The sequence below is a fragment of the Netta rufina genome (genome assembly GCF_964035555.1).
Source record: "Netta rufina genome assembly, chromosome: 14".
Taxonomy (NCBI): Eukaryota; Metazoa; Chordata; class Aves; order Anseriformes; family Anatidae; genus Netta; species Netta rufina.
Window position 1 is genome coordinate 19,498,706 of NC_140137.1, and position 19,657 is coordinate 19,518,362.

The window sequence follows — 19,657 nt, forward strand, 5'->3', positions numbered from 1 at the left end:
GGTCAGCGGTGCCTTCCCAGCTGCAGCCAGGTCTTCATAAGGCTTTCTTCTTGTGTTTTCCAGGTCTACAACTCGAACAAGGACAACCAAAGCGAAGGCAGTAAGTACCCTTTGTAAGCAGGGCCCCCCAGAAGGGTCTGTGCCGTGCAGCTTGCAGCCCCGGCGGGGAGGCTGAGCTGCTGGTGGCGGTGACACCGGGATGGGGTGGAGGGTGATTGGGGACTGCAGGGTGGCCCCGGGAGAGAGCCACCCAGCTGGGGACGGGCACACAGGGGTCAGGGAAATGGGGCTGGGAGGCTCCCTCGCTCCCCAGGTGCTGGCATCCCTCGGGGCCGGTTCCCTTCATGCACAAACGGTGCAGGGGGCAGTTGGAGTGACCAGCTGGCCGTGCTGGGCCAGAACCTGGAGAACAAACTTGCTTTTTTCAAAGGGGAGCTGGAACATAACATAAGGACTACAGAGGTCCCACCGAGTCAGCACTGTCACCAACAACCCTTGAAAAAACAGGCTGTGTTTATCGTAGTTCAGCCAGTCAAAGACTTGGGTTGAGAAGCGCGTGTTTCAGAGCAGTGGCAGCGAGTCCCAGCTCTCCTGCCCTTGGTTCCAAACCCGTAGCTGGGCCGTGCCCCTGACCTGCGGTGCTCGGAGCCGATCCTTCCCCTGTCCCCAAGCCATCGGTCACGCAGGAGCCCGGCCCGCGCTGATGGCCAGTAAATAGCCCATTTTGTGCTGCCTCAGACAGGGCATTTTCATCTTGAGTAGAAGCATTTTTCTCACAATAATAGGTATAATTTGCAGGTAATTTTCCTTGTGCCCATTTCCAGCCCGTGCATGAAGCAGTCCCTTCCTGGTTTCTGCTCCCTGCGATGTGGTTTCCCCCCTCCGCCCTGGTCCCCACCTTGTCCTCGTGGTGGAGGGGACCCGGGCGCTCCTCAGCCTGGGGAGGGCGGCTCAGACCCTGCCCTGCCCGAACACGAAGCCTGCCTGGGACAGCTCAGAGTGTTCTCCATTTTACAGGGGACCAAAATAAGTTTTTTCAGGGACAGAGAACGGGACTTACTCAGCTCTGTCCTGGTCTGGCCATTAATTGCCACCGCTCCGCGTGTTCCCTGTGCCCGGCCCCTGGCTGTGCCAGGACAGCGTGTGCCGGTTTGGCTCGGCAGCTTTTAAAACAACCATTTTGTAAACTGCTCTGAGGGGCGATGCAAAAGCAGGGAAAACATTTGGGTTGGGGGCGGGGAGGAAGGATCGCTGAAGCAATTACTGCTTCTGAAAGAAGTGCTTGTCAAACTGTGACCTTTCCATCTCGGTGCTGTCAGCCAGCAATCCTCGTGGGGCTGGTGACTTAGGCTGGAGTCATCCTGCAGGGTACTGGCGGCTCTTGGATAACTGGGAACAGCTCGAGTTGGATGCATGCGTGGCTTTCCCAGGGTCATTGTTTTGTCTAATCCCGGTTTTCAGCTGCCAGGCTTGCAGCAGATCCCGTGTAGGGGCTCCTAAATGCCTGCTTAGGGTTTCCTTCGGCACAGGGCTGGCTGCTGCGGGCACAGAGGTTGTTCTCCTGGGTCGGTCTGGGACGGGTGCGTGTGCTGGAGGGGCATTGGCACTCCACAGGGTGCTGAGCTGGTGGCACTGCCATCAGCAGGAGGGCCCCGTGCCCAGCCGGGTGGCCCCGCGGGGTGTCCTTCGGCTGCTTGTGTTTCAGTGTCTTTTCCATGTCGATTTTCATCTTAAAAATGAGAGCGATCCCGATCTTGTGCTGGGGAGACCCTGCCCACCAGGGTGTGCTGGGACCCCAAAATGAAGGCTGCTTACGTAGCCGTGCTCCTACGCGGTCTGGTGGCAATTATTTTCACATACGGCTCTCGCTGGGCTGCTGCTGGTATGTTCAGACATCTGACTCTGCTTTAGCACTCATTAAAACCATGTCTGTAGCGAGCTGCTTGCCTCACGAGCTACACTTCAGATTGATTCGGAGGCTGGCTTCGTGCCACGGAGCCCTTGATACAGGAGCTTCCTATAAGGACTTGAAATGAGTGTAATGATTGAATGGAGTCCGGATGCAATTCCTGACCCTGAAAACCTATATAACTCTGCTTCCTGCTCCTGCTTATGGCAGGCTGAAAGAGATTCAGAGCACTATCGCGAGGTCTGCTTTTTGGCCACTGTCTAATTTTACAGAGCTTTTGGATTTTACATCCTGCTGTGTGGCCAGATGGCCATCAGCCTGCCGGGTGATTTATCTTAATCTTCTTTGGGAGCTGGGAGGAAGCAGTGCAGAGTGCTGGGGGGAGCAGGTATCAGTGAACCGCTAGAGCTGGATGAATTTAGATGCACCGGTTCGCAAACCAGGAGGGCTTGCTCTGCTCTGCGGAAACAAATCCTCTAGGCTGTTTGTGCATATTGCATGGCGAAGCACCAAAGAACTCCTTTCCCTTCTGCTCCCCACCCTTTTCCCCTCGTTTCATACCCACTTGGTTGCCCATCTAGCTCAGGACCCCATCAAAAGCCCTGGCAGCACCCTGCGGTCCTCCCCGTGGCTTGGCTTGAGACCTGAGCTATGGCTGAAAACTTTCCTCTCTGGTCTTCACTCCTTATTTTCTCTCTCTCTCCGTGACTCTGAACACCACAGTAGTCTTTGAAAGAATTCATGTCATCATCCTCATCACGGCACTCTGTTATATGGCACGGACGTGTGCTGGGGTGTGCAGAAGAGCCCGTGCTGACCTTGCAGTGCCGTGACCGACGCGTACACAGCTGGAGCCAGCGAGGTTGCCTGAGGCTAAACAGAGCTGACTGTCTTCTTGCCCCCTTCCCGATGCTCTGATATGCCACATCAGCGTAAAGTAGAAGAATTAATGGATTAAATAGAAATAATCTTGTAGGCAAAAATAGAACAGGATGAGACCAGCTCAGTAGCACTGGAAATGTGATGCCACATGGAGGTCAGGTCAGTGCGTGTGCGTGCAGCTGTAGCACAGAGTGCAGCACCTTGCTGATGGACAAGGTTTCTGCTGGGCTGCACTGCAGTGCTGGTCCTGTGCGAGCAGCACGAGGTGTGCATCGCGGGCTGGAAGCTGGGTTTGGCATCCGTCCCCTGGGGAACGGGAGCCTGTAGGGACAGAAAAACCGCAGGAGGAAGGGCTGTAGGCTTGGCCCCCACAGCGTGTTTGGGTGCATGAGCAGAGGAAAATACTGCCTCTGCTGAGAAAAGCTGCCGTGAGCCCACTGCCTCTAAGGACTGAGAGGCAGCTTTAAATATCTAGGCGGGGAATTAGGGCTGCCTGCCGTGAGGAGTGCAGATGGGCCGTGCTTCCCTGCGGCAGAGCTGGGAGTTTGCTCTTTGCTGCTGCCTTCCCTCTGTTGTTCCCCGGCCACAGCTGATGGCAGGAGGCAGCTCCCCGAGGGTTTAAATCTGGCTGAGCGTGGGCTGGGGGCTCCTGGCCCTGCTGCCCACACCTGCCTGCATCTGCCTGGCTCCGGCGGTGGTGCCGAGTGGCAGCTCGGGGCTGCCCCTCGTTCTGCTGCCGGGGTGAGCGGGGCGAGCGTGGGGATCGGGAGCGCAGCAGATACAGATCTGCCTTTGGTCTGTGCTGGTGTGGTACGGAATCATTGGGTAAATGAATGAGATAAAGAGAAGCTGCTTCTGTGAGAGGGGAAATCAAGCTTTTATGATGCTCATTAAAAGTTAAATTTAAGGATGAATAAAGGCACTTTGGATATTTAATCAGATATTATTTCTGGATATAACTACTGCAAATAAATCCCTGACCTTTCCTGATCCAGAGCTCAGCAACGAGTTGAAGAGCTTATTCATCTACTTGGGAGGATTATGCTCGGTCATTTCCATCCGGAGGGGCTGCTCCTGCTTCCCAGGGCTGCTATTACCGAGCACCACCGGGAGGTGCGGGCTGACCTCCTGCTCAGCCCCGGGCTCTGAGAGGGGCACGCGGCGAGGAGACCTGGTGCTTGTAAGGGTCTTGTGCTCAAATCCAAGCGTGCTGGGGACCGAGTGGAAACTGCTGGTCTGCAGGGATGGCTGCCACTTGAAGTGTGTGGTAGAGAGCCTGAAATGGCGAGCTGTGTTGGCTGGACAGCACCGCACAGGGACAGCAAAAGACCAGGGTTAGGGGCAGGACGGAGCCCGCGCTAGCGAGCCCTGCTGAGCTCTGCCCATACAGTTTCCACCCCACAGTTGCTGGCTCCTCAAACACCCCCACGGCTGTGGATTTCGGTGATCTGGGGTGCTGCTGTGGTGTCTCGCTGTTCGGTGGTGCGTTAAGTTGTGCTGTGCCTGCAGCGCAGCGGGGAGCGGTGCTGGGGAGCCTCCAGGAGCACCCCGGAGCTCCGGGATGTTTGCACGTCCCGCGGCACGGGCAGCCTCCGGCATGAGCGCTTATGTTGGCTCGGTGCTCCGGTGTGCTTGCCCAGAAAAATACAATAGAGCTGTTTCACTGTCTCAGGTTTTTGTGCCATTCATCAGGCCAGTAACGATACCGGCAGAGAACCTGAAAGCAGTGATTAGGAAGGGGTGGCACCATGCAAGCCAGCGGCAGCCAGCGAACTGGCAGCTCCTTGTGAACCAGCACTGAATCCGTGCTCCAGTCGATGGTGTGAGCGGGGAGAACGACAGGAATAAAATCACTTGTGCCCTGCCGTGAGGACACTGCCAGCCCCGGGCTCTCCTCTGGGCTCCAAGCTGTGCTGTCGCGTCTCTTCCAGCACGACGTCCCCTCGTGTCCAGCTCACAGGGAGTGGGAGCCCCGCTGGGTTCCCCAACCCTCCGAGGGGCTTCTGCCCTGCACAGGGTTGCCCAGACCATTGTCTACGGGGAAATAATTTTTCGTGACAAATTGCTGCCTGTGGGCGGTGTTTTCCACGCAGCGCTGGAGAGCTGACTAGGGTAAATCTCCTTCCAGCAGGTATTTGTATCCGTGTATTAGTAACCCCTTAAAATTGAATGGGAAGACCTGCAATGGCATGAGTTAATTGGGTTTTACGTCGCATTAACACAGATCTTTTAGATCTGACTCTCAGGCAGAGTGAGCTGCCTTGCACACATCCTAATTTGTCCTAAATAAACGTTTCACTTGTGCTAATGAAAGAAGTGCAGGGACCGGCCGGCCCAGGACTCTTCTCTGCTCCCCTGGGACAGGTCCCCTCCTGCTGGGCACAGAGGAGCAAAATCTGGTTTTGGACAGAGCAAAATCTGTTCCCATCACCCAGCACCTATTGCTCTTCCCCAGGCTATCCGTTCCTTCTGTTTTTACCATTCCTTTGCCGTTCTTTTGACTTCTGCACTCCATTTTCCTCTGCAGAAAGCTATTGCTGCTCGCATCTACCTCCTCCTCTCTTTCACCTTTCTTCCCCAGTTCTTTTGAGCTCTCTTTTCCTTTTACTGGCACTTTTCCGTGCTCTAGCCTGCCATACGGTTTGTCCTTGAAAAAACTCTCATCTGCACAAAAACGCCTCAGAAGCTGCAGCAAGAAATCCAGCCCCCGCGGTGCCCCTGCCCTGCTCCAGGCAGCGTGGGAGGGAGCTCCAAACCCCAACCCCAACCCCAGCCCGCGGGCTGTCCTGGTGTGCCGTGGTGGAGCTGGCCTCGAGGTGCAGCCACCTCTGCGGCAGGTCGGCGGTTCGGTTAGCGGGGTGGACAGTTCAGAGGATTTGTAGGAATTACGTGGCTCTGAGCTGAAGCCGGCTGATTTGCGTGCTGCTTTCAAGGATTTGTCATGTCAAAAATATGATTCCGCTTTTTTTTTTTTTTTTTCCCAAGCAACCTGGTGTTTCCAGACAAAGGTCTCCTCAGGATAGCTCACCTTGGTCCTAAATTAATATTTTGACCAGCTGTAGACATAAATCTCCGGCCTAGCTGGGGCAGTGCTGCTCGGCAGGCTGCGGGAGGTGGGGGGTCAGAACAGGAGGCTGCTGAGGGGTGAGCGCCGTGCGCTTGCTGCATTTACACCTGGTGCAACTGCTGTCCCCGTGCCTCTCCTCCCCGATCCCCCTTTCCTTCCTCCCCCTGTTGGCGTGGTGATATGGCAGCGATGGCTGTGAGGCCGTCCCTCGGCCAGGAGTTGATCACTTCTCTCTTCTCTTCCCTTCCAGCCGCCCAGTTGGACAATATCGGCTTCAGCATCATCAAGAAATGCATACACGCTGTTGAAACAAGAGGTAGAGCCGCTCACCAGATGGTCTTGTTTGGGGGAAGGCCTTGCAGCTGCTCGTAGCACAGCGACTGCTTACCTGCTCTTTTCATGACCAGCAATGATTCATTAACCCCCCGGATCCCACACCTGATAATGGCTCAATAGCCCCCCAGGAGCAGTTAACAAGCAGCAGGGATGGGGCTGAGTCGGGGAGCTCTGCACCGCAGTGGGGTGGAGGGAGGGGAGGGAGCTGCAGACATCCCCGGAGCGTCCCCGGAGCGTGCCCTCGTGCGCTGCCAGCACAAAGCCTGTCCCCTCCTGTGGGGCAGCAGGCGTGCATTTCAGCCCTTCCCCTCACACAGGCTGGGTGCACACCTCCTGTCGGCTCAGGAGGGTCCCGAAGTGGCAGCAGTTCTGTCAGCATTCCTGCAGTGGGGGCTGCATGCTTCTGTAGCTGTCTGCAACTTTCTGTAACATTCAGGCCAAGTTTTAGAAGCCGTGTGAGAGCAAATAAATTAAAAAACAACCCCAGTCCACAAAAGGAAACAAAGGGGGAGATGAGTCCAAACAAAGCGAACGCAGGTATGAAGGAAAATTCAGAGAGCTTCAGCCTGTGAGGTTAGGCAACCCCGTCTGAGGTGCTTTGGGGAAAGAGGGCATCCATCACCGAGTCCTTTGGATGCTGTAGCAAGTAGTTTGGCTCAAGGTCTTTTTCCAGGCCACGTGTGAAGAACATGTAAATGTCTTAAACCTCAACCTGAAGAACTTGGCACAGTAATTTTTTCCCAAACTGCCTCTCTGTTACATGTTGAGTGCAGATCCTTCGTGGTGCAACCGTGCTCCCTCACTGTTATGGGGTGGTGGCAAGGTGGCCTCGGGTCTTTGATTCCTGAGCTAACTGGGACATTACTTTTAATCAGTACATGAAAGTCCTAACATCAAAACCCATTTTTTCCCTCTTCTGTAATTTTGTATGTAGTTGATGAGAGGGTTTAATTATTGTTGCTATTAGGGAAGCTGGAGAAATGAAAGAAATGTTAGTAGCTCTTTTGACATTCTCCTAATAAACTCTTTATTTCTTCCAGGGATCAATGAGCAAGGGCTCTACCGAATTGTCGGAGTAAACTCTAGAGTTCAAAAGCTGTTGAGCATATTAATGGGTAAGTGTCTTGTGTTTTGTTCAAGGCGAGTAGCCTGCTGCTTTGAAGTTTTGCAAACCAAGAACAGAGGCTCTTGGCTGGGTACCTAATCGTGGTGACTGTGCTCTTAGGACCACATGCTGTTAGAGGCCGGGAGGTCCCAGGGCACCACTGGCAGGTTACAAAGGTAGGACTCACGCAGGACATCGCTCTGAAAGGTCTGGTGCAGTCACTGGTGTCCCGCTCACATGCACTACAGATTTTGGCAGCCTTCCCTAATGCAACTAAAATCTTCAAAGAAATAACTGAAAGCTTTGGTTTTTGATCTCATACCTGCCACATTGTTCCCAGAATATTTTAAAATTGTTTTCTCTTCTGTTTTGCATGCTGCCTGTGGCTCTTCTGACTTTCCCCTTGGACCTTCCCGTGCCTGTTCTAACACGGTCTTGCACAGGCATTTCAAGCATGCGATCCCCTCGTGCCTGAGGCATTGGGTCCTGCGGGTCTGGGTGCTGGGGAGGAGGGAAGGTGTCAGGTCACACCGTGGCAGAGCTTCGTGTTGGCATGGCCCTGGTGTGCAGCCGTTCTCAGAAACCTCTCCCTGCCCCTGAGCTGCTCCGATGGCACGAGAGAGGCCGCAGGGCCTTTGAGCTCTGACCCAGCATCCCCCCAGGCCTCTGCTGAGCACAAAATGTGTAGGAGCAAACAGATCTTGTGGCTGTCAGCAAGCTGTCGGTCGTCCCTGGTGCAGGGTAGGTCTGGGGCTGCTTTGGCTGACGGTTCCTGGCGTGTCCTTGTCGTGGTGCCTGGTTTCCATCACCCCGGGACCCTGCAGAGCTCTTCGTTGGGTTGTGCTTGTGGGTCTGCAGTGCAGAATTTGTAGCCTGACTCCCAGCCCAGCGTCTGCGTTAACTGTAGCCTAGTGGGTGCACTTCAAAAGAAATGTGAGTCGTTCCCTCTCCTGGCTCTGTTTTTTCACCACCTTTGCAGGCTTTGGCCTGTGCAGGAGAACTGCCCCTGCTCCTTAGGCCCTTGTGTGCGACCCGTGCTGGTGCTGAAGTTATGGCTCTGTGTGACCGAGCCAGTGGTTTCGTCCTCAGCACTAGCAGGGGGGCATTCGCATCCCCCAGCTGCAGCCCTGGGGGAATTTGTGCATTTAGGCACGGATGAGGCACATCTGAGCAAACACACACTCGAGCTGGAGCAGCAGCAGCTGCGCTTCTCCAGTCCTGCCTCCTGCTTCGTAGGCTTGGCAGAACCGTGTATGAAATAGGTGCAGTAACGAGGAAATAAACGCCTGATAATTTGTTAACAGCCTTAGGAATGCATTTGGTGCTTGCTGGGACAAATGAGTGACATTTGTGGTCTTCTTCCTCTTTTCGTTTGCTTAGTGTCGTTCCTTTGCAAAGTAACTTCTGTTTCCTCGCTTTCACAAAATGCCAGTGCTCCTCTCTCTGTGTTTTTCTCCTCGCAAAAAGTTTTAATCCGTTGTGTTTCACTTTCAGTATCTTCCCTTCTCGTCTTCCAACTCCTGTTTCTTTTCCCATCATTAAAGTGTTCGCTGAGCAAAGCCCCTGGTGGCTGTAGCAGTTGTCAGCACTAACCTATCCAAAATTGATAATCCAGCGAGACCATTAGGAAACAGAAGGGTAAGGCTCTAAATCACAGTCCCTGGCTCCTGCCTGACGCACGGGGACATGTCTGCATCAGTTACGCTCTGGCATTTGGAAAGTTAGCTGCAGTCACAAGAGCTAGCGACTGCCTCTTTTTCTTCTATTAGTAGAAGTTTGGCATAGGCTCTGGAGCATGTGAATATGTCCTGCTAGCCACGCCAGTACAGCAGATAAGCCATGGCACACACATTTGGCACTATTGCGTTAGAGCATCACTTAAAGAGCATTGCTGCCCACTGATAAAAATAGGCTGGGGGACGGGTGCCCGTAATGTGGGCAGGTCTGACCTGCCAGGTCCTCTGCTCGTGGCTCTCACGCCGGTGTGCAACCTCTCCAGGGCCAGCAGAGCACCTCGACCTGTTTTCTTCTCACACGGGCATAATTCACCCCATGGGTCGCAGCCTCGCGGCTGTGTGGGTTCTGCTTGGAGGCTGTGGGCTGTGACAGATGGCAAAACTTGCTTGGTTTAAGAGCTCTCCGGAGCTGGGAGGGATTCAGAATTTTGGACCCCGTCCAGCATCCATTATCTGCTCAGCGACTGAAGCCACTCAGCTGTCGACCTCGTGTCTCATAAGGCGGTGATATATAGGCAGTGGTTTCTCTTTGTCCCGGCGTGTCTTCGTTAGCTGGCGGTGCTGGAGGGCTGACGAGAGGTGGGTGCGTGCCCGGTGGGTGTCCGAAGTGCCATCCTTTTTGGGGATGTCCCCTGCTATCGGTCCCTGGGACTCTACAAACCCAGGTCTCCCTGTCTTTCTCCGAATCACCGGCAATTAAATCACCTTCACACAGTGGCAGCCCTCAGGTGGTCTGTAAAGCAAGTGTCACACTGAGGCGCATCAGCTGTCATCCCCCTTTTGTTCTCTCCTGTCCCTCGAGGAGTTGAAGGCCGCGGCACCGCTCTGCGTAAACGCTCGTGTTTGCCTCAAGCCCACGTGAACTGCGAAGCCAAATTTTGCTTGCAACTTCGGGTTTCCCTTATATTTAGAAATGAATGTGGGCAGCGTTAGCGATTCACATGCAGTTTAAATGGCAAAAGGATCAGGTTTCAGCGAGCAGCGGCTGATGTAAGCGACACTGCCCTTGGCACGAGGCGTTTTGCAGGAGGTCAGCACGGCGCTGGGCTGAGCCGTGGCGCGGAGGCGCTGCGGGGTGAGCTGCAGCACGGCTCGGGGGCTTGGGCAAAGCTCTTGGTCCTCGCTGAGACCCGGGGGAATCGGGGAGGTGTGCGTCCCACCGGGAGCTGCGAGACGCAGGGCAGCTGTGGCGGGCTGAGCTGCCTTTCTCCAACCTTCACCGTCACCATCTGCTGTCAAACTGAGGACAAAACCCAGCAAATAAATAAAGTTTGTCAGTTGGAGCTCCCGTGGACGGGTTTATGGCTGAAGTGTGGGCGCACGGGACAGCAGCTCCCAGCACGCAGAGCTGCTGCTGTGACTCGGCGCTAGGATAAGCGGAGCGTGACGGCGTCTGGCCTGGCCTCCTCGCTGCTCCCAGTGTGCAGCAGCACGGGGTGGTGAGTGAGGCTTCTGACAGGTCGTAGCTGCTGGGATCAAGGGGGTCCTACGGCTGTTTTGGAAACCTCTCCAGCCATCCAAGTGTGGGTGAGAATTACGGCTGGGTGATGAGGTTGTGCTCCAGGCAGTTCCTCTTGCCATGGAGAAATTGGTGAGGAATTGAAACCAGCTGTCCTACGGCAACAGCTTTCTCCATCCCCAGGAAATGGATGAAGAAGTTCCTTAAAAACGGGCTCCAGGCAGGGACAGGGCTCAATGGGGTGCTTTTGGAGCTGGGGCCATTGGGGGTGGCTGCTGCGGCGGGTGGCCCTTCCAGCCAGACTCTGCTGGAATAAAAGGCTTAGGGAAGTTAATTTTTCACTCTCTTTAGCTTTATCCTTTTCTGTATCTGCTAAGAGACATCAGATTAGTAATTTACAGCAATAAGCAACTCCAGGGTTAAAACTGAATTTGGCCTGTTGGGTGTTTTATGGGCACTATTTCTCATTTATACCAGCTCATGTGGAAATCTCCTTTTGTAGAGCCAGCAGTTAGCTTCTGGTGCTGGCCGCATCCATCTCTAGCTTGGGAGACAGATGCTGCATGTGTAACCCACGGAGCTAACTGTTGCCGACTCATAAACCTGAGGGTGAGGGAGGACTGATTATCAGCCCTGAGCCTTTGCACGAGACCAACCACAGAATTTCACCTACTGTTTCATGAATCATGTTTGGAAACTCCTGGATGAGTTTTTCAAAAGACATCCTGTGTTGAGTTGTTTGCTCAACTTCAGCGAAGACCTTGCTATTAGAAAGTTGTGTTTTTTTGGTTTTATTTTTTTATTTTGTTTCCCGATACCAGGCTTATCTTTAATCTGTTAAAATTGCTTCCTTAAAAAGGTAGTACAATGGGAAGTTGCCTTGGCATTGACGAGGAAGGATAGTATTCATTTGTGTGATTAATGTGAGACACGTGACCTTAGTGTGAATATACATTTCTTAAATGTTTACTTTTCAAGTGCTCCTCTTGATGCTTTTTTTAATTAAAATAAACCCTTTGCCCTGAGGGAAATCCTAACTCTTATTCAGTGCATTCTTTTAATTAGTTTTAAAATTACACTATGTTTACCTATTGCTTTAAAATTCAAAAGCACATTATACGTGTCTGTGAAGAGAAGAATACCCACTGAGCTGAAGCCACGGGACCAGATGGTGCTGGCGGCTGTATCCAGCATCAGCGCTTGGCCTCGGTAGCAGTATCTGTAGTGCCTCCCTGCCTCCTGCTCAGTCTCTGACGGGAGGTTTTGTGGTTTCATATCACGGAAAGGGCCTGCTCTTGTTTCTCCTGAGGTCTGGAGAGGTTTCCCAGTACTTTCGGTGGGAGTGGGCTCCTGCTGTGCACCTTTCTGGGTCCTGCTCGCCTGGAGCTGCGTGCTTGCAGCCAAGACCTCCAGGGCTGCGAGGTGCAGGGCTGTGTTAGCAAAGAGAATTCATGAGGCAGCATCAAAGCAGGGCGGAAATGAGGCGTTTATGCCTATGGATGTAACGTGTTCGCGTCCTGCTCCTGCCTCCTTCAGGTTTTCAGTCTCGATACCCTGAGCCTTCACGTGTGTGTGCGAGATCCCCGTGGCCGGGCCTGTTGGTGCAGACCTCGTGGTGATTTCTGAGCTGTGTCTAGTCATCAGCAAAGACTCCGGACCAGTGTCACCCCTCACCATGGTGCTTCCCACTGGTCGCCGAGCAGCCACCCGAGCGTGGCCGCTGGGGCTACCACAGCCTGTGGAGCTTGGGCCCGGCCGTGGGTGGAGGTGCCGGAGAAGGGAGCAGTCGCTGCTCTCCTACAGGCTCGCTCATTGTCAGAGCACTACGGTGTTTTCTCAGAAATCAGTAAAAATAGTGCCTTATTGATCTCGCTCTGGAACTTTGTGCAAACAAGTCTGGCTTCCTGATCTGGTTTGGTGGTTTGCAAAAAACAGGGAGAAGCAGAAAAGCGCAGATTCCTGCGAGCAGACTTTCCACAGCGGTTGGTTCAGGTCGGCGTTTGGAAAGAACACGCTGTTAGGCCAGAGCCTCGTATTTACACCGTGCGGAGCAGCTGCACGTTTTTTTGATTTCTTTAAAGGAATTTTAAAAAGGGGAGATAGGAGGGGAAAAATGCAGAAAGGAAGGAAAGGCCCCGGAGGAGATGGAGAAAAGAATGCTGCAGTATTCGACAATAAAAATAGAGACGCTCCGGAGGCTCCCTCCGAGCAGAGGGAGGCCCAGAACAGCCTCGTGCTGCCAAGAGCAGCCGTCACTCTGGAAGCACGGACACGCTCCTCTGCAGAGGCTGGGGCAGCCCATCCTGCAGCCTGCCGGGGGCTGCTGGCACCGCTCCCAGCCCCACTGGGGCACCGGTGGCGTTACGGGTCTGCCGTGCCCTGCAGGGCTGGGTAAAGGTGCAAGGGTGTGCACGGCTGGTGAGATGGAGGTGAAACCTCCTGACTGACCCGGTTTTGTGGGCAGGGAGCTTGGCTTCCAGTCAGTCCTCCTTAAAGAAGGAGGAATAAAAAGAGACCACTTCTGGTCCTGGCTCGTGGGGATGTGTGGTTCACCAGCTCCAAGGCTGGGGGTGCAGAGCTGCCAGCGGTGCTGTCGGGCAGTAGGTGCTGGTTCGTGGATGCTGGAGGGCTCGGCAGGCTGGGATGCAGCATCTGCTCGGCCTTGGCCGGAGGTGGCCTCAGGGAGCTGCTGGGACCATCTGAGCATTGCCAACATCAGCATCCCGTAACGTAGCTCCTGCCTCTCTTGGGTATCCTTTGCTGCTGCTTGTCAAAGCCGAAGCTATCACACGGAACTGGTTATGGCCAGGAAACATTTTGTCATCCATTCATGTTTTCATCTAACACAGCTGTGGAGGGCTGGGAATTCAAACTGCAGAGGCAGGCTGAACGAGGCAGCAGCTCAGCTCAGCCCTCTCCTCGGCTCAGCGGGGAAACAAGGACCTGAGAAGTGTCCCTGGCGGGCAGCGATGCCGCGGTGCGTGCCCATCACCTGTAGCTCAGAGTCCTTCCTCACAAGCACTAGGAGGCTTTTTGCAGGCTGAGCCAGTGGCTGGGTCTCTGCAGTGCTGTGGAGCTTGGTGATGTTGGTGGAGGCGGCTCGAGGGTCGCTCCCTGTCGGTGCCGGGCTCTCCTCGCAGCAGGGAGATGCCGCTGGGCCTGGCGCTGCTGCTGCGGGGCCTGCGGGCAGCTGCGGGGTGGAGGAGGGTGAATCAGGTGCTGGAAAAAAACAAAGATGGCAAGAAACAGCCTGCTGCTGCCGAGAGGATGCAGGAGCAGAATAGGATGACATCAAGAGGCCAGAGGTGAATAAACAAACCGCAGCGCAGCACTGCCGCACCCAGCCCCGGCTGCTGCCGCCCTGCCCCGCGCAGACTGGCCGGGTGTCTCCGTGCTCTCCCTGCTAACACCACCACAATAATGAGGCCTGGCTGCTCCCCACATACCTCGGGGGTGGCATGAGAGCACCCCAGGGGCTGCAGACGAGGCAATGGGAGCATCCCAAGCCCCAGAGCACCCGGGCAGCAGCCGTGCCAAGGCACTGCATGCGGCCGCCCCGCTGACTCCTCCCGTCCAAATGAAAGGCAGCTGTGAATCCACACTGCAGGCGTGTGGCTCGGCCTTCCACAGCCTCCCTGCCACCTCCAGGAGCTCTCCTCGGGCAGGAGAACAAACTTAGCCCCTGCCCCTGCCCACCCGCTCTGTCCCACTGGGGCCCAGGAGCCTCACTGCCACCCTAAAGGCCGTGCCACCACTGCTGCGTGCCCGTGTCCATGCAGGCTGTAGCGATGCCTTGCAGCCCACTTGAGGCTGTGACTTTTCTGCTGAGTCCTGGGGTGATCTGCGGTTGTCTTGGTCTGTGTCGTGTTTGTGCACTGCTGTCACTGCTGTCATTGACCACCCCAGCCTCCTGCACCCTGTTCGGTGTCACGCTTTCAGTCCAACTGCCAGGCTCGTTGCTCATGGTTGATGTTTTGTTTTTCTTTTCTTTTTTTTTCCTGTTTTTTTTTGTTTTGTCTCATGCAAATTAGTGTGTCCCATCTCTGGTGACGAATTCTGCTTCCTAGCAGAAGTGTCTGCTGGGGAACAGCTTGTGGTCACTGGGGTTTGGAATAGCTAAGAAAATGCGACGTGATGATCTTCCCACACAGCTGGCTCTATTCTGCTGGTGCTGGAGTGGTGTGAGCTGGTATTATCATCACTTTGGTTCACTGTTTTTCTTTTTTTCTTTTTCCTTAGATCCAAAAACAGCCACTGAAACAGAAACCGAGATCTGTGCAGAATGGGAGATAAAGACCATTACTAGTGCACTGAAAACTTACCTGAGGTAAGGCAGAAAAGGCTCGTCTGTCGTGAGGCTTCAGGACAAACTCAGCAATGATCTGGGACGTTACTGCCTACTATTGCTGATACTTAACAAAAACACTTTAATATAAATGAAAGAGAAACTGCTGCTAGAGAATTTATTCTGGCTTTTTCCTTGACCCTCCAGCATGTTTGAGTAGGATGTGGGGAATACGTTGAGCTCTCTGGAAAATGCATATATCATACAGACGTAATTAAAAAAGCTCATTCTTGCATGCCCTGCCTTGATTTCAGCTTCTGCCGAAGCTTTTCGCAGTAGGCTTCTGCCTAATGAGTGTGTGGCAGAAAGTGAGCACCGTGCTCCTGTAAGGAGCAGTTGTTACAGAACTGGGTGCTTAGCTTCGTTTCAGTAATAATTTCTGTATGAAAGCCGATGCCATTATCATTGTGGGTTATCTTCCAAAAATGTTAGTTTGTTGGCAGCAGTCAGCATTTCATTATCCACAACATGCTTCTACCTGTCGCGACTGCAGGTTTTTGCTTTCTGTTGTTCTGTGTTGGTTTGGTTTTCTTTTTTGAGATGCAGAGAACAAGAGAGAAGCTAAATCCAATTAGAGTGATGAGTATAATTAGCTTGGTGGATCTCAGCCTAGAAAATCACAAAACACTACATAATTTTGCTTGATTGGCAACCTTTGTTCCAGTGTTTGAACTGTTTGCAAAGCACTGAAGAACGTCGCCAGCACCAAGATGTCCCATTGAAAGGATGTGCAAGGGGAGGGGAGAATTGGAAATATAATGGGAACAGCGACTGTTAAAGTTTTATGACTAGGCTTGTTTCTCTTTTTAATCTATTTTTAAACTTACTTGGAAATCATGGGCTCGCTGTTGCACTAAAACTCTGTGTTACAGTGTTAGCGAAGAACAGCCAAAATTAAAAACGAAGTTGGTATGGTACTGAAAAGGGAGGAAGAATAAACCGAGGGTACTTTAGCAGGTCTTAAGCCTTCTGATGAGAGGAATTTATTGGAGTTGCTATTGCTTAGTTCTGCTCTTTAAAAAGAGAGCTGACTTTATGGTAACAGCAAAGCTTTATTTCTGCAATTTTGCGATTGTGTTGCTCAGCTGTGTTTTGTCTGTGTTACCTTCTTATCTTCCAGAATGCTTCCGGGGCCACTCATGATGTACCAGTTTCAAAGAAGCTTCATCAAAGCAGCAAGTGAGTTTGTTTATGTTTATGGTATCAGTCTGAAGGAGGAACAGAATTTGCAAGCAGCTGAGCATAACCTCTACCCTGCTGCTCCCCCACTGAACCCTTGTTCTTAAATCCTGGAGAGCAGACTAAGGATGGAGACGCAAGGGGCAGGGTGTTGTTTGGGACTTACTGGGTACAAAGGGAACGCACGGTGCGGGGCTAGGGGAGAGCTGGCTGATGGCACTAACTGGTGCTACAGTTATTTCTTTCTCTGACCATCAGCTGCCAAAATGAGCAAGGCCGTTGTTCAAACAACACCTCCGGTGCTTTGGTTAGATCAGTTGCGGTTCAGATGTCTGTGCTGCTTTCCTTTGCTCTAGGAGGATGCTTTAATATGGGAGCAGGTAATTGTCGGGTAGCAGCTCTGTGCTGGTACTGCCTGATGCACACAGGTGAGGACTGCTGGGTTAGGAGGCTCCCATGGACGGTGGTCACATCGGTGGTGGCCTCCTGAAGAGGGGTCAGGGCAAAGGACTCCTCGGTGGATCCTGTTTTTAGGCCGTTGGGGCATGTCTGCCAGCACCTGCAGATCCAACCAGCCTGCTGAGACCAGATGCTAAAATCTTTCCGGGCGTTGTGCTGAGCACATTCTTACGGTGCTTGGAAACACATTGGATGAGAATGTGCTGATGCTTCCCATTGTTGAAACTGGAGGAACACTCTGGTTACAGCCAGCCCATTTCCTGATCACAACTGGCTTTTCATATGGCTGGCATCTGCTCTCAGCTCATTGTTTCAGCCCATTAGTTTCTTCCTTTCTCAAACAACTGATTGGAGTTGGTAAAGAGAAAAAACACTGTGGAGAATACCCGCAGCGTGCCTGGGTGTAGGTTGGAGTTAGGGAGTGGGAGCCTCGGGTCTCTGGGATGTCTGTCAGTGTTGCTCTCTGGGCCCGCATGCCTTTTTCTGTAATAACCTCCCTGATGCAGGGATAAATCATCTTCTATTTCCAATGCAGAACTGGAGAATCAGGAATCCAGGGTGTCAGAGATCCACAGCCTTGTTCATCGGCTCCCGGAGAAAAACAGGCAGATGCTGCACTTGCTCATGAACCACTTGGCAAAGTATGTATATGACTGATATGTTTTTCTCTCCATTTTCCACTTCCTCTGAAAGTTAATAGTGGTAAAAAAAGTTTCCTTGTGTGTGTGTGTGTGTGTGTGTGTTTGGTGTTGAGTCATATCTGGTTTACGAGTAAATGGAAACCTGTGTGTGCGTGAGATGGGGATCGGTACCCGGGGCAGCGTGGGTGGCAGGGGCGCTGGGCTGTCCCGCTGACCTACATCACCGCGGGGCCGTGCGGGCGCTGGTGGCGTGTTGGTGGGCTCGGCTGTCGGGGTGAAGCTCCTCACTGGGGTTCGGATCAAGCCTGGTGTTAAAGGACTGGAAGTTATTTCTTGGCAGCGATAGGATACTGCTCCGGGGCATGTTTTCTGCCTTTGTGCAGCTCAGTTAGTCAATACTTCTAGGTCACCTTGAAACTTCTCAAGGGCAAAGGAGTTGAATAAATTTTTTGCTCTCAGTGATAGAGCTGACCTATAATTTCCCATCTTCTTCCTGCTCCTGCTGGTCACCATGGAAACCTTTGATTAGTGCTTAAAAAGTGAAAGCATCATAAGGTGTTTGTGCCAGCCTCAAGGCTGCGGGGTCGCACCTGCCCTCGTCGTTCGCTCCGGTGCGGTGTGAGCACGAGGGATTAGGCAGGGCTTGGAAACCTTGGTGAATGAGTTAATTGGCATAACCAGTTAGAATAAATCTGGGAGAACCTGAAGTTATCTGTTGAAGAGAAAAAAATAATAAACAATACTTGAAATATGCTTAAAAACGACTCCAGATGCTTTCTTATGACATGTGTTTGTATCTGTTCCATGGACTCCCCGGCTAGGCTGTTAAAAACCAAAGAGCTGGTTTAGATCTCAGTTTCAAAACCTTCTGCATTTACAGGCTGAAGCCAAGGAATAGGGAGTTCCAGGTACTCCCGTCAGCCAAATATGTGCGAGGAATCTCGTAACTGCTTAAGTGCTTTTCATTTAAAGGAAAACCTGGTGGTATTCAAGTGTGAGATGTGGAGGGGGAGGCAGGTAATACAATGGGTTTCAAGCTGTTTTAGTAGGGAAGGAACTAAAACAAAACACAAACAAACAATGAGCGTAGTGGTGCTTGCCATATTGGGAAGAGAAACAGCTCATAGTGGTTGTTTAATGGGAAAAAAATTATCCCGGAGAAAGGCAGGAAGCCGCTGGAACAAGAGCCTGTTCTGTCGCAGTGGGGCTGGAGGGCTGAAAGCTCTTGCTGAGCTCCTCGGGGTGCTCCTGGACGTGTCTGTGGTGGAGATGGGGGGGCTTTGTGTAGGGTCTCTGCTGGGGTGTCCCTACGGGCAGACCCTGCAGCTTGGTGCTGCTCCTGGAGGGACAGGTCGAACAAACAGCCAGCACCCGCAGCTCTCCTGCATCGGTCCCACACCCGCTGCTCCCGCACCCCACAGCTTCTGCCTGCATGCCCTGGGGCTGCTGCGACCCCCGAGCACCTTGCTGGCCGTGGGAGCAGCGTGGCTCGGGACTCGTTGCTGTTGTACCGGCTGCGGTGCCGTACCGCCGGGTTAATGACCTTGCATTCGATCCTAACCGGAGATAAAGCTTCACATCTGCAGAAGCCGTTTGGAGAGCGAGAGCGTGGCAGCAGGACGGGGCCTGGCGTGGGCGACCTGCCTGGGGAGGGGTGTTCCGGAGGGGGGCACAGGCTTTGGGGGCTGCCTCGTCCCTGCACACAGGGTGCCCAGAGCTGGTGTGGTGAAACCAAAGGGCCCCTTCCTGCCCCCACCGAGCCGGGCTGAAGTTCTCAGAGGGGGTTGCCTCAGCTGTTTCTGTTTTTTTCTGTTTTTTTTTTTAGCAATGTATGAATAATCAAGATTTGCATTTTTATCTGATGAGCTAAAAAAGTATTTCTCACAGTATTACTGTGGAGATCTCTGACACTAAAAACAGAACACAATCTGTATTGGTCAAATAGAGAAAGAAAGAGAGCCTATCTGCCCTATGTTGTGTTACATCTCTTTTTTTTGGTTTGTACATTCACTGTTGCTGAGTGAAAAGGGAAACCAGGCTTCTTGTTTGGCGTGGGGCTGCCATGAGTAATGGTAATAAAACCATGCTAGCACAGCCGATACATTCAAAATTGGCGATTATTAATACAAATTAAATATCAGCCGGGATAAGCACTCTGAGGTGGCTGAGTAGTGCACTTTTTCCCTTGCAGCAGAGCACTTGTGCAGCAGTGCTGAGAGAAATGCCGCGGGTTTCCCATGGTGGCCGGGCCCTCGCCGAGTGGGTGCTCGAGTGGGCGCTGGAATCCGGCGAGAGGCGCTCGAGCACCCCCACGTCCCCCCCTGTGCCGACGGGGAGACGCCGCGCTGGTGTTCACAGGGAGAGGAGAGCTGGAGGTGGGGGACAGGTCCCGGGGACAGGCATGGGAGGGTGTGCAAAGAGAAAATGAGGCTGGTCGCATTGAGGCTGACCTCTTGCTGCAGCTTTGAGCCTGTTTGCACTGCCTCTTGAGGTGTCCAGGTGTCCAGGCAGTTATCCCCTGTAAAACCAGAGTGTGAGC

At 53.1% G+C, this 19,657-nt stretch overlaps 1 protein-coding gene across 4 annotated transcripts in view; it reads left to right on the forward strand.

Annotated features, from left to right (window-relative positions):
• Positions 1-19,657, forward strand: part of ARHGAP26 (Rho GTPase activating protein 26) — a 120,735-nt gene that overhangs the window by 47,393 nt on the left and 53,685 nt on the right. For all 4 annotated transcript variants that reach the window (XM_084295145.1, XM_084295147.1, XM_084295146.1 and 1 more), the window contains exons 12-17: positions 64-100; positions 6,109-6,174; positions 7,235-7,309; positions 14,734-14,821; positions 15,960-16,018; positions 17,013-17,118. In XM_084295145.1, the coding sequence (XP_084151271.1) occupies positions 64-100; positions 6,109-6,174; positions 7,235-7,309; positions 14,734-14,821; positions 15,960-16,018; positions 17,013-17,118 (431 nt within the window). The remainder of the gene's footprint in view (positions 1-63; positions 101-6,108; positions 6,175-7,234; positions 7,310-14,733; positions 14,822-15,959; positions 16,019-17,012; positions 17,119-19,657) is intronic.